General features: G+C 51.8%; 2 protein-coding genes across 8 annotated transcripts in view; one reads left to right on the top strand and one right to left on the bottom strand.

Moving 5' to 3' along the window:
• TK2 (thymidine kinase 2) overlaps positions 1 to 14,159 on the top strand; it is a 131,620-nt gene that overhangs the window by 66,493 nt on the left and 50,968 nt on the right. The gene's annotated exons all lie outside the window — the stretch shown is intronic.
• BEAN1 (brain expressed associated with NEDD4 1) overlaps positions 1 to 14,159 on the bottom strand; it is a 36,596-nt gene that overhangs the window by 22,120 nt on the left and 317 nt on the right. For both annotated transcript variants that reach the window (XM_019656506.1, XM_019656497.1), the window contains exons 2-3: positions 7,631 to 7,862; positions 4,136 to 4,242 (exon numbers count right to left, since the gene is read on the bottom strand). In XM_019656506.1, coding sequence (XP_019512051.1) covers positions 4,136 to 4,160 — 25 coding nt within the window. In that variant the 5' untranslated portion in view covers positions 4,161 to 4,242; positions 7,631 to 7,862. The remainder of the gene's footprint in view (positions 1 to 4,135; positions 4,243 to 7,630; positions 7,863 to 14,159) is intronic.

The following is a 14,159-nucleotide window of genomic DNA, read 5'->3' on the forward strand; positions in this document are numbered from 1 at the left end:
ATGCCTACCCAGAGGCTCTGCCAGTCTGCGATTCCTGCCAGCCTGTGGGCAGCCTGGGAGCTTAGCAGAGACATGCCCCACCTGACTTCTCTGTGGGTCAGTGGATGCTGCCTTCAGCCCTCTTTCCTGCTTTGGCTACAGGCTCAGTCTCCTGCCCCTGATGTCCACCCCCCCGCCCTGCCCCCAGGCTGAGGGTGTCAGGCCACCCCCACCTCACAGGGAGCTGCCATCTGCTGGTGGTAAAGAAGAGCTTGTAAAGCATCTGTTCTTGGAGCCTGGGTCCTGGGGGAATCCTGGGCCACCCTGCCCAGCTGGGGCCAGATGGAGAAGGCGCCCACGCCTCCAGCCTTCCTGGGAGCCAGACTGGTCCTCCTCCTCCTCACTCAGTGCTGAAGGCTGGGAAATGGCACGCAGGCCTGGTACTTGCAGGCGGAAGACCCGACTTCCCTCTCGTAGCTACGTGGACAGAATCCCTCCGGGGTTCCCTGGGTGAGGAGTCCCCGCCTTCCCCTTTCCTGTTCTTGCCTCCGCTCTCTGCCTTAGTCTTCTCACCTGCTGAATTGGTGGGGAGGGGTGATGAGGTCTGCTGGGGCTGTAAATGCCCGGAAGATAAGATGGGGGGTCCGGCTGGAATGCTGGGGTGTGGGCAGTGCCAGGAAGGAGTTGGCCCAGCCTGGTCTGATTAATGCCTGCCTGACTCCCAAGAGGCCAGTGGACGGTCCCGCTTTACCCAGTGTCTGAGCTGTGGAAGCTGGGCAGACCTGTGCCCGCTGCCCTGTTCCCCCGGCACCGGTCGACCTTCCCTTCTCTCTCCTGGACCTCCTGAGCTCTGACTCTAATCTTCCTTAGGAAACTTTGGGGCTTGTTTTTCCTTCTGGAGACTTTTCCTTTTGCCCTTTGCAATCAGCATGGGGTAGGGGTGTGGAAACCCAAACAAAAACAAGCTACGGCTCCTATTCTTTGGTGGGAAACCTTGGTATCTTCACATGTACCAAGCAAGATCATTTTATGAGCTAAGAAAGTTACAGCAATTCCCTGTTAAGTATCTAAATTCATAGAGCAGGTCTAGATCCAGAAAAGAGATGTTTAAAGAGAGGGCCCTCCGGGGACTCGGTTTCATTCTTCAGCGTTCCTGTGTTAGGTGTTTTCAGGGTATCTGGACCTCTTATTTTCTGTGTCCCTTCTGGAAAGTTTGCGAGGGTTTCTGGTCTGCAAGCCCAGGAAGCTGCCCGAAGGATATCTGCTTTGTCTTGATTTGTTCACTTATCTGGTTATTCGATAAACGTTTACTGAGGCAGCGATTTTCAGGTTGGGTTTGAACAGAGGGCCTGGATGGGAGTGAAGTTAGAATGGCAATCCGTTGACCCAGTTCGGAAACCCCCCAGCTCTCCTTGGGCAGCTGGCAGTGCTGGGTGTGAGGGAGGGGAAAAGGGTCACTCCCAGGTTTCTGGCCCGAGGGGCTGAGTCGATGGTGGTGTCCTAATCCAATACAGCAAAATCAAGAAAAGCTGGCTTGGATGGGAAGACAAAGAGTTCTGTTGGGGACAGGCTGAACTTGAGGTGTGAGGGTGGGCAATGCCCAGGGGAGACAGGCAGCAGGGAGCAGAGGAAGGAACCAGAGGCTCAGGCAGAAACTGGGGTGGGAGAGGGTCGTGGAAGTTGCCAGCCTAAAGGCTGCGTTTGAAAGCAGTGAGGATGAGACGGTCTGGTGTGTTTGGAGCGAGAAGGCCAGGGGCCGGGTTGGAGCCCTGGGGGCAGGTGCAGAAAGACCCGCCCTCCCCTACTGCCAAAGGAACAGGAATGGATGGTCAGAGCCCAGATGGCCAGAGGGGCTGCCGGAGAACGCGGAGGGCTCAGTCAGGGAACCCGAAGGAGTCATCAAGAAAGTTGAAGTGACCGACAGGGTAGCAGAGGTAGCTGAGAACTGGAAACTCTGGGATGAATTTAGCGACACGGAAGTCGATGAGGTGTTGGGGTGGGGGTGCAGAAGGCCGACTGGGGTATTAGAGGGGATGGACAGTGAGGACTTAGGTTCAAAGAAATAGGAAGGAAGTGAGAAGAATCGGGCAGAAAAGGAGAGATGGAAGGAGTGGGCCAGAAAGCCCCACAGCACCCGGCCCGCTATTGCCTGGGACCTTCTCCAAATGAAATTGGAGAGACCCCAGGCTGTAGGCAGATATAGTCAGAGCTGCTCTGGCTGAAGCAGTGGGGGCTGGGGGACCCAGGGTCCTGCCCGCCTGGGTTCCTGTTGCCCTCCAAGGAGTGTCAAAGCAACCCTGAGCTCCTGGAACCCATTGGCCTCAGACTACCCTTTGTTTTAGAGATGCGGACTGGCTGGCCAAAGTCATGGAGTGAATCTAGTGGCAGAGTCAGGAGCTCTAGCTCCCTTACCCCGTACCCCACTGCCTCCAGCTCCTCATGCAGTGTTTGACTAGGCATTTATTCAACAAACATTTATAGAGTGCCTACTGCATGCCAGGCACCTGGCCTGGGGATGGGAGGATTCAGAGACAGGCAGGAACCGCTTCTGAACAGCCTGGCATATTGATGGCCACACCCTGGAGACCTCAGGAGGTGGACATGCAGAGGACTGTCCTGCGGTGATGGCCTCTCCTAGTACAGACAGGCAGGGCTCTGAAGGGCCTGGCTTGCCCCCAGAAGTTTCTCCACACTCAAAAGCCTCAGCCTTCTCCACTCCCAGCTGCTCGTGGGGGCGAGGACATGACCACCCCAGCCCTCTGGGGAGCAGATGTCCCTGGGCTCTGAAATGCTCCTGAAGAGCAGCCTTCATACCTGGCCTGGGTCCTGGGCTTTGGTTTCCTGAGAATGCCATGACAGCCAGTGATGACAGTAACAACAAGCTGAGCGTGTACTATCAGTAACGATCTTGTGATTGCTTGACCTGTGCCCTCCTTGGGGATCCTTGGTAGCCAGAAGCCAGGCTGGGCTCCCCCACCTCTCCCAACACCACTCTTTGCACAATGAACCCACTGCCACCTTATTCCCCCAGGCATGTCTGGTGTTGATCCCACCCAGACAGGATATGCCAGCTCCCCCAACCCACTCCTGCAGCAGCCCCTTGATGTTCAAAGATGTAACAATTAGGGTTTTGACTTTTTGCAAGAGAGGCCCCCAACCCCAAGATGCGTGATATGTAACCAATGGTACAAATTTGAGCGGACTTTGGTGACTGGGGGAGAGGCATTAGCCAGAATGAGCACGGGAGAGGGGAGATGACAAGTAGATAAATGGGGTCCCTGATTTTATACAGACTCACAGTCCCAACCCATCAAGGAGCAGGGATGGGGATGTTATGTGTGTCCTCTCAAATTGTAGCAAGTGATGGCGGTTTGTGGGGGCTCAGGGGATATCACAGGAGAAAGCAGGTGGCTGCCATGGGGAGAGGTGAAGGGGAGCCTAGGCTAAGGGTGGCTGCATGAGTCGGCTGGTAGAGACTAGGGGAGTAAGATAAAGGAGGCAGCAGCCTTGAGCCCCAGGGTACACCTGATTAAGTCCACTGCTGGACTCGTGGGCACCAGGGAGCCATGAGAAGACTATTATGTGCAAAATCATCTAATGGCTTCATTAGATGAAATTAATTAGGAAACGAGGGGCTTCCTAGTGGGGATGCTGCAGGAAGGGTTTCCTTAGGACAGCGAAGGACAAGGAGTCTGTTCTGTGCAGTCCCCATCCCATGAGACATTCCTTGAGGTCGATTAACTTTGGGAAGACCACTGGGCTTTCCCTCTCCTGTGGAAGCCTCACAATACACATCACATTAAAGGCTCTGAAACGTCTTGCAGTAGCAAAACCTACTTAACCTGTCTCACCCAGCATTTCCCACACTCATTTGGCAGTGGAATCTTTTAAGTAAACACATTAATATCCTTCAGAGGAACCCCGGTCCACACGTTGGGAAGTGCTGATACAGAGGGACTGACAAAAGTGAGCTGTCTCTTGCAGAAGTCAGGGGTCTTATGTGTTGCTCTCCCCCCACCCATCGTACCACGTCGGCCCCTGAGCAGACCCCTGGAGCTCTCTGGCCAAACATCCTAGAGACATTTTCTGCAACCCTGACTCCAAACTTTGCCCTCGCTGGGCCCAGAGCCATAGAAGGATGCGGGAAGAGACTTACAGGGGCAGGGGCGTTTGAAGGACATGTAATCCTTGGAGCAGAATAGTGGAGCCAGCCTGCCCACTTGCACAGCTCTGACTTCTCACAAGGAAGGACCCTCCGCTCACCTGCAGAAACACAAACAGGCCGGTGATGGGGGTGCCCACACAGTACCCACAGACCCTGCAGGCTGGGCACCCGTGTTCCCTGGGCTGTCAACCTCTGGGGAGAGGATGGTCACTTTGAGATGTGCCCACTCTGGGTGGGGGCGGGGAGAGCTCTGGCTGTAGAGTATGGGGGTGCTGGAGCAGGGATAGGGCAATTTTGTGCTGGGGTCCCCATGGTGGGTGGAATGTCTCTCCTGGGGGGACCCTTGAGGGAGAATGAGAGATGCCACAGAGTTCTCCTGTCTCATGAACCTGTGAGATCCCACTGCCTCTGATAACTGCAATGGGCTATGGCATCCCAAGCATCTTATAACTATTGGGACTAGAAGGACCCTTAAAGATCTGTCCACTGTCCTCACTTCACAGAAGGGGAAACTGAGACCTGGAGCAGGTGAGGGGCCAGTTCAGGGATGCACAGCTGGCTTTGGAAGGGTGTTCACAGATGTCTAGCTCAAACCATATTCTTATTACTATTGTCCCAACCACTTTAAGAGGATGATATTTTCATTCTCATTTTGTAAATAAGGAAGTTGAGGCTCAGAGAGGTAACGTACTTTGTCCTAGGTCACTCAGCTTCTAAGTACAGGCTGGGACTAGAACCCAGGACTGTTTGATTCCAAGCTCACACTGTCAGCCAGCACAGTCCCTTAGAAGGGACCTACAATTCAGAAATAAAGGCCTAGAGAATGGAAACGTCTCTTCCCTAACACCCCCTACACCTCCCATATTCACTTGGTGTGAAGCCTGGATGTCTGTGCAGCGAGCGAGCGCCAGGTCACTCTCACACCCATTTGCAATGGAGGATGCATTTTCAAAATGGAACCCACTCTCCCGTGCTGTGAAAGATCTGAACTGGTTCAGTCTCTCCTGAGCCCCAAGTGACATGAGGCTGTGGAACAGCAGGGAGATCTAGTTATTCCTAGGGAGTGTGGTCACTTGACTTGCAGAAACCCAACTGCACCTTTGGGGGTTGCTGAGCAGGGACCATGGACGCAGAGCCCAGCGGGTTCTTGCAGGGGAAAGCTGGTGTCACAAACCAACAGAGAAAGAGCCTGTCCCCTCCCCCCAGCTCTCAGGAGGCAGTCAGCTTCTCTGCTCCTGGGGGTGACATCATTGTGGACAGAACTTTTCCAGAAGAGGCAAGTCCAGAGGTTCCCACCCTTGTCTCCCCAAGGGATCCCTTTTATTATATATATATTTTCCTTTAAATGGGTCCCATGTTTTCACAGATCCCATTGGCCAAAATGCACTGACTAATAACTGATATTTCTATTTGATAAATACACCAAAGACCTATGTTTGGAGAGCCTGAGTGCAGAGGTCCAATCCCTGAGTGCTGCTATCAATTCTGCCACTTCCTGGCAGTGTGACGTGGGGCAGAGCAGTTCACCTCTCTGAGCTGCAGCCTCCTCAGGGAAATGCAGGGTAAGAACACTTTACCTGCTGTGAGGATGAGGGGTATATGCTGACAGCCCCTGGCACGAGGTGCTTGGCTGCACTGCTGTCCGAGGAGGTGAGGGGGACAGGGCTATCACTTTCTATCACTTTTGCTGACCCAGGAATCCCTTTCTCCAGGTGGCTTCCAGCTCAGCCTCCCTGGTGTGAACCCGAGGCTGGCCTGAAGCCCACTCCCAGGACCTATAGAAACCAACTTGAAAGTTCTGCCCAGGGAAGTGAGGGTAGAATGTGATCTCCCCAGGCCTGGCAGAGAAGTGTCCTTGGTGTGGCAGGCTGTTTGGGAAACTGATTTCACACCAGAAAATTCACTAAGAATCTCAGGGCCCTGGGATCTATGCTTTCTAAAAATACATGTGTGTACATGTGTCTGCATTCACGTCTGTGGTTGTGACAACTGTGTGCATTGTTGTCGCTTGTGTGTCTGGAAGGGAACGTAAGTGGGCCGACAGATCATTTCTTGTGCTGCTTCCAGAGAGGTCTTTCTTAAAGGCAAAATGGATCATGTCACTCCCTTGCTGAAAACCCTTCTATAGCTCCCCAGTGCCCTCAGGGGAATGTCTCAGCCTCCACCATTACCTCCACAGCCCCAGGGCCCTGCCTACCTCTCCTGGCATAGTGTAAGTGCTTAATAAATGTATGCTGAACGTGCGCTTCGGACAGGGCTGCCCTGGTGGCACCTGATGCCATAGAGGGTGCTGACCACCACCTGAGCTTCAAGGGGTTGTCCCCAAGGTCCTGCTTCTCCTAGAGGCCCCCGATAGCCACTCTTTCTTCCCACAGGGTCCTGAGATGAAGGCCGTGTCTTTGTGAGGTATGGGGAGATGGGGGATGGGCCTCCTAGGGCAGGTGGCACCAAGAACTCCTGCATTATGTATGGTTTTCTATAGTTAGTTTCAGTGTTTGCTGGACAGTGTGTAAGCTCTCTAATGGCTTGGGAGGCTGGCAAGGGGTCGGCTGGTTTGGCCATGGGTGAGGTAGACATTTCTGTATATAGAGGCCTCTGGGTTTTCAGGTGTGGTTCACATTCACCAAACACGTGCACGTGCCATGTAATGTCACCAACATCAGTGTAACAGGTGGGTGACAGTATTTCCATTTTGCAGATGAGAAAACAAGCTCAGTGATATAACCCACTCAAGGTAGAGGAGAGATGGTGGAAGAGCTGTGCAGGGAGGGACTCTGTCACCCCTAGTCCCCCTCAGAGATCTGACTCCACTGGTACTCTGGCTGGCCTGCTTTCTGGACACACTGGGCTTTTCATACTTCCAGGCTATTCCCTCTCCCTGGGATGCCATTCCTTTTCTCTTTACCTGGAAAACTCCTATTTAGCTGTCAACACAGGTCAAGAAACCTGTTCACTGAAATTCTCTTTGATTGCTGGAGATAGAATTGGTGGTATCAGACCCTCTGCTTGGGGGCTTTTGTTGGGGTCATCAAGACAGAGCTGGATATGTGGTGTCCTTGTGAGTAAGTGCCCACCCTCATCTCCCCACATGTGTCTAGAGTTGCTGTGAGGATGCAGTAATGGGGGCAGTGGATGGAGAGGTTTGGCGCAGACAGGCCGAGACTGTGGTTTGCTGGGAGAGGAGTCCTAGAGCAGGGATTGTAGGGTTGGGGGTTGGGAGGAGGGCCTGCTCCCAGGTCACGTCTCCCCTGCCCGCCTCTCTCTGAGCCTAGCATCCCAGGCGAGGCGCGTTCCTGCCTGTGACTCATCTCCGACTGGATTGTCTGGCTAGGAACTGCAGGGCGGGCGGGGGGCGGGTGACGGCGGCGACACTCCAGGTTCTGAAGTGACTGAATGGTATGCGGCAAGTCCGCGGCACTCCCACACCACTTCACGTCCCCACTCCCAGAATGCATCAGCTCTGGGGCCCGACTGCGACACTCAGACCTGGGCAGATGAGTGTGGGTAAGGGGAGCGCCCCCGCGCTCCTGGCGGTGAGAGCCTGGCTCCGCGGCAAGGGGCGGCTTGGCGCATGCGCGGCAGCGACCTGGGAGGGTTCGGCGTCACCGCGGTGGACAGCAGACTGCGCAGAGCGGCAGGAGTGGGCGAGCCTGTGGAAGACGCCACGTGATGTCCTGATGTTTATGGTGCGCAGCTCAACCACGGTCACGTGCAGTCACTGGATCGCAAAACAAATCCCCATTTTACAATACTGCGACGCAGAAATGATGGGGGTTGGGTGAGGTAGTGAGCTCCCTGCCCCAAGACTGCCCTTCGGAGGATTTTAAGCCGTGACATGGTCTGCTTTTATCCTTTTAGGAAGGCCTCCCTGGTCTCAGTGTGGAAGGTGGGCCAGGTGTGGGAGACAGGAGCATGGAAGGAGATGATGAGTCAAAATGAAGGCAGTAGTGACTGGAGAAAGGGTGAGAGGCTACATTCATTGGTTCAACACGTATTTATTGAAAATCCCTTGAGTACCAGATTTTGAGCGTTGGGGATAGATGAGTGAAGCAAACATTGACAACGCCTGTCCTCACGGAGCTTTCTTGTGATGGAGACACAAACGTAAATGGTGGAGCTTGTTAGGTAACAGGAGAGGAAGGCACGGAAGCAGTGTGTAGGTGGAGTTAAACATTCAGATACAGCAGCTGCAGAGGGCCTTGGTAGAGGGTGACCTCTAAGCAAAGACTGGAGGAAGGGAGCTAGCTGGGTGAACTGGGGAGCTAGCAGGTTATATGGGAAAAGGGGATTCTGGGTGAAGGGAGCAGAGAGTGGAAAGGCCTCTGGGCAGGATGTGCTGAGTGGTTTTGAAGAACAGAGTGGGCTGAGTAGGGAATGTTTAAGAAGCAGGAGAGATGGATCAGACGTAAAGGGCAAGGAAGAGGGAGGGGTGGAGGACGATTCCCATTGTCTGCTTGGGTGGCTGGGTGATGGTGGGGAGATGGGAACCCTAAGTGAGTTGGGGAGGTAGTGACTTCAGGTATAGACAGCCCAGATAACCACTGGTACCCTGTGGTCACCACAGTAAATGCTCAGGGACTAATTGCTGAATGAACAAATGATGACATCTTAGAGGGGTTCCATGAACCTCGGGGGGGAGTACATATGATTGCCCAGAGACAGAAGGAAGTCAGAAATTCCAGGGACTTTGGTCAGCCACACTAATCTTGAAAGGCTGGCATCTGTCTCACCAAGTAGAGGCCAGCTCCCGGGGCTGCAGGTGAGGGTTCCCGGGCAGCAGAAAGCCTTTCTCCTCTGCAGGAAGATTTTTATATGAGGCTTGGACCCAGCTGGTGACTTCCCTAATGGAGGAGAACATTCCTTGGCAAGTGCGGATAAATGCCATGAATGACTGTCCTATGATTGAATGAAGAAATGAATGAACACAGGCGTGGGGGTGGGGGAAAGAGCTAGAGAACAGTGGCAGAGAGGCGGGCAGTGGACGTTGAGGTTTGCGAAGAGGTAACTTGGTCCTGATATTAGAAAAGGGATCTAGCTGTGGCAGCCTCTGCAGCAAGGAGGCCTTCTGTCTCTATGCAACACCTGGCCACATGCGTTCTCCACTAGGTTGGTCAGGATGTGCCTGGAGGTTACTGGGTCTCCATGTTGCCTTAATTTACTTGGAGTAGCCCTTTATAGGATCAGCTGCCACCTACTTCCCCACTGCCAACAAGGCCCAAACGCTAAGGCTTGATTTTCTGTCTAACCATATAAACCAGTCCATTTACAAACTGGCAAATAGGTCCTGACCAAGTGTGTAGAGAAGCCTGATTTGGGCTCAGAAAAAAGCACTAAAGAGGTCACAGACAAGCATTATTTATAGCGAAAACGTGAGAGTCAAACCCATTGTCCAGTAAGAGAGGACAAGCTGAGCAAATTATGGCACACACTTATAATGGAATATTATATTGCCATGAAATAATGTTTTTAAAGAAATTTTACTAACATAGGTAACGGCTTTCAGTATAAAGAGGGGGGGAAAAACCCCAGGTTGTAAAAAATATCAGGTTATAGAGCTCTGCATATAACATGATCCTTATTTTGTAAAAGAAAAAAACAGAAAATATTCAGACAGAAAAAGATTAGAAAAGAAGACTAAAATATTCAGCCACTGTGCTCCCTAGGCAGTGGTGGGATGAAGGATTTTTATGTTCTTCACATTTTTTATGACGTTCCAAAATTTCTATAATGAACATGTATTACTCGTAAAATCTGAAAAAATCATTCAATGAAGGTTTGGAAAGCCTTTTGTGCTAACAAAATAAAAAGTAATTAAGTGAATAAGTCAGTGATAGTTAACTCATTGGAAGTTTTAAAAGGTAATTTAATTGCCTTTGAACATGTCATTTGTTATTGCAAAGACTTTTTAAAGATTAACTTGTCTTTGAACTTGTTGATAAGGAGCTTTATTAAAATGTTAGGAAAATAATCTCCATTGTTCTTAACCTTCATCACGTTTTCCCTGGCGCTTGAGCAAGTCCTATTTGCCAATTTTTTGAGGGAAGTGATTCTGCCATGAACCTTAATGTTTTATTTTCAGGCAAGCTATACACTTGGCAATAATAATAATAATAATAATAATAATAATAATAATAGAACCTATGTTTGTAAAACACTTATAATTTGCAAAATATATTAAGTGCTGGTACTATTCTAGACTCTGGGGATATCATAGTGAGCAAAATGGGTAAAAATCCCCGCCTTTGGGGAGTTTACATTACATTGATGAGGGCAGACAATAAGCAAATGAATACGTTATACAGATGTTGGGAGTGATAAGTGCTATGGAGAAAGATGGAGAGAAGAGGGGTGGGGAATAAATGGGGGCTGCTCTTTTAAATCAGTTTGATTACTGTTTGAATAGAAAAAATAAGCGAAAATGTCTCCTAAAATTCTGTAGCTGATGGACAATTAACATACAGACATAAAGCGATTGAAGATCTCCGAGGATTCATTCCTATAACTAGTGACATATCATCTAAGATACAATGTGCTAATTATCAATTTTACAAACTCATAAAATTATGAGTCACTAGTGATATTTTAAGTTTTCTATACTAAGTTAGTATAAGTTAACCTTTCTAAGCCTCAGTGTTCTCATCTCTAAAATGGGGACAATTATAGTATCTAAATCAGAGATTCTGTTGTCAGAATTCAAAGAGAAAATGCTTATGCTTGGGAAACAGCGTGTGTTCGATGCATGTTCATAATATAGACACAGCAAGGCCATTGGGAAGCGTCCATTTGACACTGCCATGTTTCCTATACAGCTATTCCATGCTTTTTGAAAGTTTGTATCATGCCACTTCGCTTTTAGGCAAGACCTACATTAGTACCTGTTTTTACTAACCGCAAGAAATCCGAAGAGGATTTTCACTTTTACGAAAAAAGGCGAAAAGCAAAAAATAGTGTCCAGCATTTGCTTTGCAGCCGTAATAGAGGCAGGGCGCACCGGAACAGGGAGAGTGGCCCTGCCAAGCTCCTTCCCTGGGAACGACACTCAGCATCAAGCAGCTAGAGCTTTGAACTGTGTCTTTGAGCATCTGTGCTTTATCTCCATTTATTTCGTGCATCTGTCAGCAAGAGGTGTCCTAAGGTAACAGCTTCTTTGCTTTACGCCATTTTGGCTTAGGAAAGGTTTCATAGCAATGCTATGCTTTCAGAGAGTGGGGGAAACCTGCATATTATTTCTTCAATCCTCAAAAATGTACTGGGAGGTTTGTAATATGGTTTCCATTTTCAAGAGGAAATTGAGGCTCTGAAAGGTAAATCTCCTGCGCAGAATTACATGCTATAGTCAAGCTGCAGGAAGCCACACTCTCAGTCACAACTCTATTTTGTGCCAAGGGGCTCTGGAAGCCCTCCTGGCCTCAGTTTCTCCCTTTGGGAGGCTGAGAGCAGATTTACACTTTTCCGTCCCTTACCCTGTGTTCAGAGCACATCCCAGGCAAAGGATGAAGGTAACTGGCCTCTGAGTGTGTCTGATTATTCCCAAAGACTGAAGGTAATGCCCACATTCCTACCACTTTCTCTATCGGCCTTGTTCCAAGTACCATGTGAACCAGGAGAGGCAAACCTTCTAATTAGTTTCTGATGAACTCCTTTGGGATGAAGAGGAGTGATGATTATGGAAGATACAGGGATGTGACATCCTAGTGGGTGAATGGGGGTATGGTGGAGGTAGGGTGAGGCAGGCTACAGAGGAAGAAGAGGAGAGGGGGGGTTTCTGTGTAGAAGGAGCCCTGAGGAAGCAGCCTATTCTGCTTATCTCACCAAGTCCCCACCAGGTGCTAAGTGAACAGACCCACTCCTCCTCTGCCACCCTGTTCTGAGCGGCTGGGCCACAGGTGACCAGGACTAACATGGTGTCCACAGCCGGACCTTTGTTTTCGTCTCAACAATACTCCTGCTATCTACACCCTCCATGCCACCCCCAAAATCCCAGCATCCTCCCCTAGGACCTGGGCCTTGTAATTTCTTTCTGGGTCTGAGGCCCCAGCTGCACAGATCAGATAGAACTCTTCCTGGGGGCCTTCCAGCTCTGCAGTTCTAACCTCTCAGTTGCCACTGGCTCCATTTTGTCCCTGAGGTTCATCATGTCTGGGGACTTGTGGCTCAGTGGTCTGTATAAACACACCACGGTAAGCATAGAATCAGGGTTGGGACCCCTCAGACCTCCTGTTGTCTCCTTGCCATGGTGGCTGGTCTCTGCTGCTTTCCACTCCCTGTCTGAACTGTCACCTCTGGAATGTCCAAGCCACTTGAGAGTCTGATTCCTCCCCAGGGAAAATAATCCTCCCCATACCCCCCGCCTCACACACACACCTCAGAGTGGAGGGGGGTGTGCAGAATTCCCTTGTACAGAGTGTGAGCAACACGTGAGGAGCCCTCTGCCAGGGCAGCAGAAATCAGCCAAGGGCAAAAGGAAAAGAATGTCAAATACAGGCTTTTCCAACCTGGATGGAGATGGCAGGGTAGGGAGGGGCAGCAGAATGCAGGGGAGTAGGTAATGTCTGAGAAAGGGCAGGCCCTAAAGAAGGAGCTTTGCATTGCAATTAGATGTCCACAAGGCCATGGGGGATTCACAGGCCTCCTTGGAGGGGGTCATGTGCCCACCACATGAGGGGAAGTCACTCAGCCTCAGCATCTACAGGTGCTGGACACGTCATAAAATGACACCTGTAGCCAACCTGAACCGAGTACTGGCTGTGTCAAGTACTGTGGTAGGCCCCCCAGAAGCATAATCTCATTTAATCCCCCAACCCACCTTCCCCATGTTTCAGATGGGGAAACTGAGGCTCAGAGAGGTTAAGTGTCTTGCCTAAGCTCACACAGCTAGGAAGTCAGCCAAGCCCACCCTCTGGTTTCAAAGCCCTTAAACCTTCTGCTAACAACAGAATGAAGCTTACTTGTCAATGGAGGAAATTGAGGCACAGGGAGGTGAAGCCACTTGTTCCACTAGAGCAGTCAGGATGTTTGAGAGTCAGAGGGGCATCCTTAAGGCAGGTGCCCGTGGGAGCGTGTGTGCGTCAAGACCAAGGACCAAGCTCCTGGAGCCCCTCCTTCTCACACCTGTCATTTGTGTCCTCCCCTTCCCAGCTTGGGCCTGGCCAACCACCCCCAACCCCCATGCCCCGCACCCGCGTGGGACCAGGAGGGCAGCCATGGGTCCTCCGCGAGCCAGGAACCCGATGGGGAGAGAGGAAGGGCTGCGCAATTCGTCCGGGGGTGGGGTGGGGTGGGCACTACCCAGTTCCCGAGGGCGCTGGGGGAGAGGCGGCTGTGTCGTTTGACGCTGCGTAGCCAGCCAGAGCAGCCGCCTCGGACTCAGCCTCCGGCCCCACTTACCGCGCAAGGAAAAGTCTGCCCCAAAGCGGGAGAAGGTGCGGCTGAGACGCCCCCTCTCCCACCCTTGGTGCTGAGATAGGCCAACGCAGCAGGCACTGAAGCGGGGGCATGACCAGGGTGACCCGCACGTCGGAGGGTCAAACTTCCAGACTAGAGGATGGGGGGTGGTTTTAGCCTCAAACTCCACAAAGCCCGGACCTCCTCTGCTCTCCCACCCGACCGAAAGTGCATCCTAGTTTCCCCTTCTTGGGTGTGTTGTTAAGAGATCCTCAAAACCGACGGCGCGGGGCCCGGGAGACTGTCTCAGGTCCCCCACATGGGATGGATGCTTGTCTGGGACTCGAGGCAGGCAAGAATCCGGGAGACCGCCCCTTACCCGCGGCCAGAGGACATGCTCAGGGGCAGCCTCGGTCCGCGCGGGGGCCAGGGGTCGCGGTCCGCAGGAGTGCGGGGATCGCGTTCCGAGCGCGTTGCGGCTCCGCTTCGGATCGCGCATCCGCCCTCCCAGCGCTCAGCGCCCCGGGGTGTGTGTATGTGTGTGTGTGTGTATGTGTGTGTGTGTGTGTGTGTGTGTGTATGTGAGTGTGTGTGAGTGTGTGTGCGCGCGCAGGGGTGTGTAATGTTTTGA

This window comes from Hipposideros armiger, unplaced genomic scaffold (assembly GCF_001890085.2).
Source record: "Hipposideros armiger isolate ML-2016 unplaced genomic scaffold, ASM189008v1 scaffold_9, whole genome shotgun sequence".
In the NCBI taxonomy this organism is placed as follows: domain Eukaryota; kingdom Metazoa; phylum Chordata; class Mammalia; order Chiroptera; family Hipposideridae; genus Hipposideros; species Hipposideros armiger.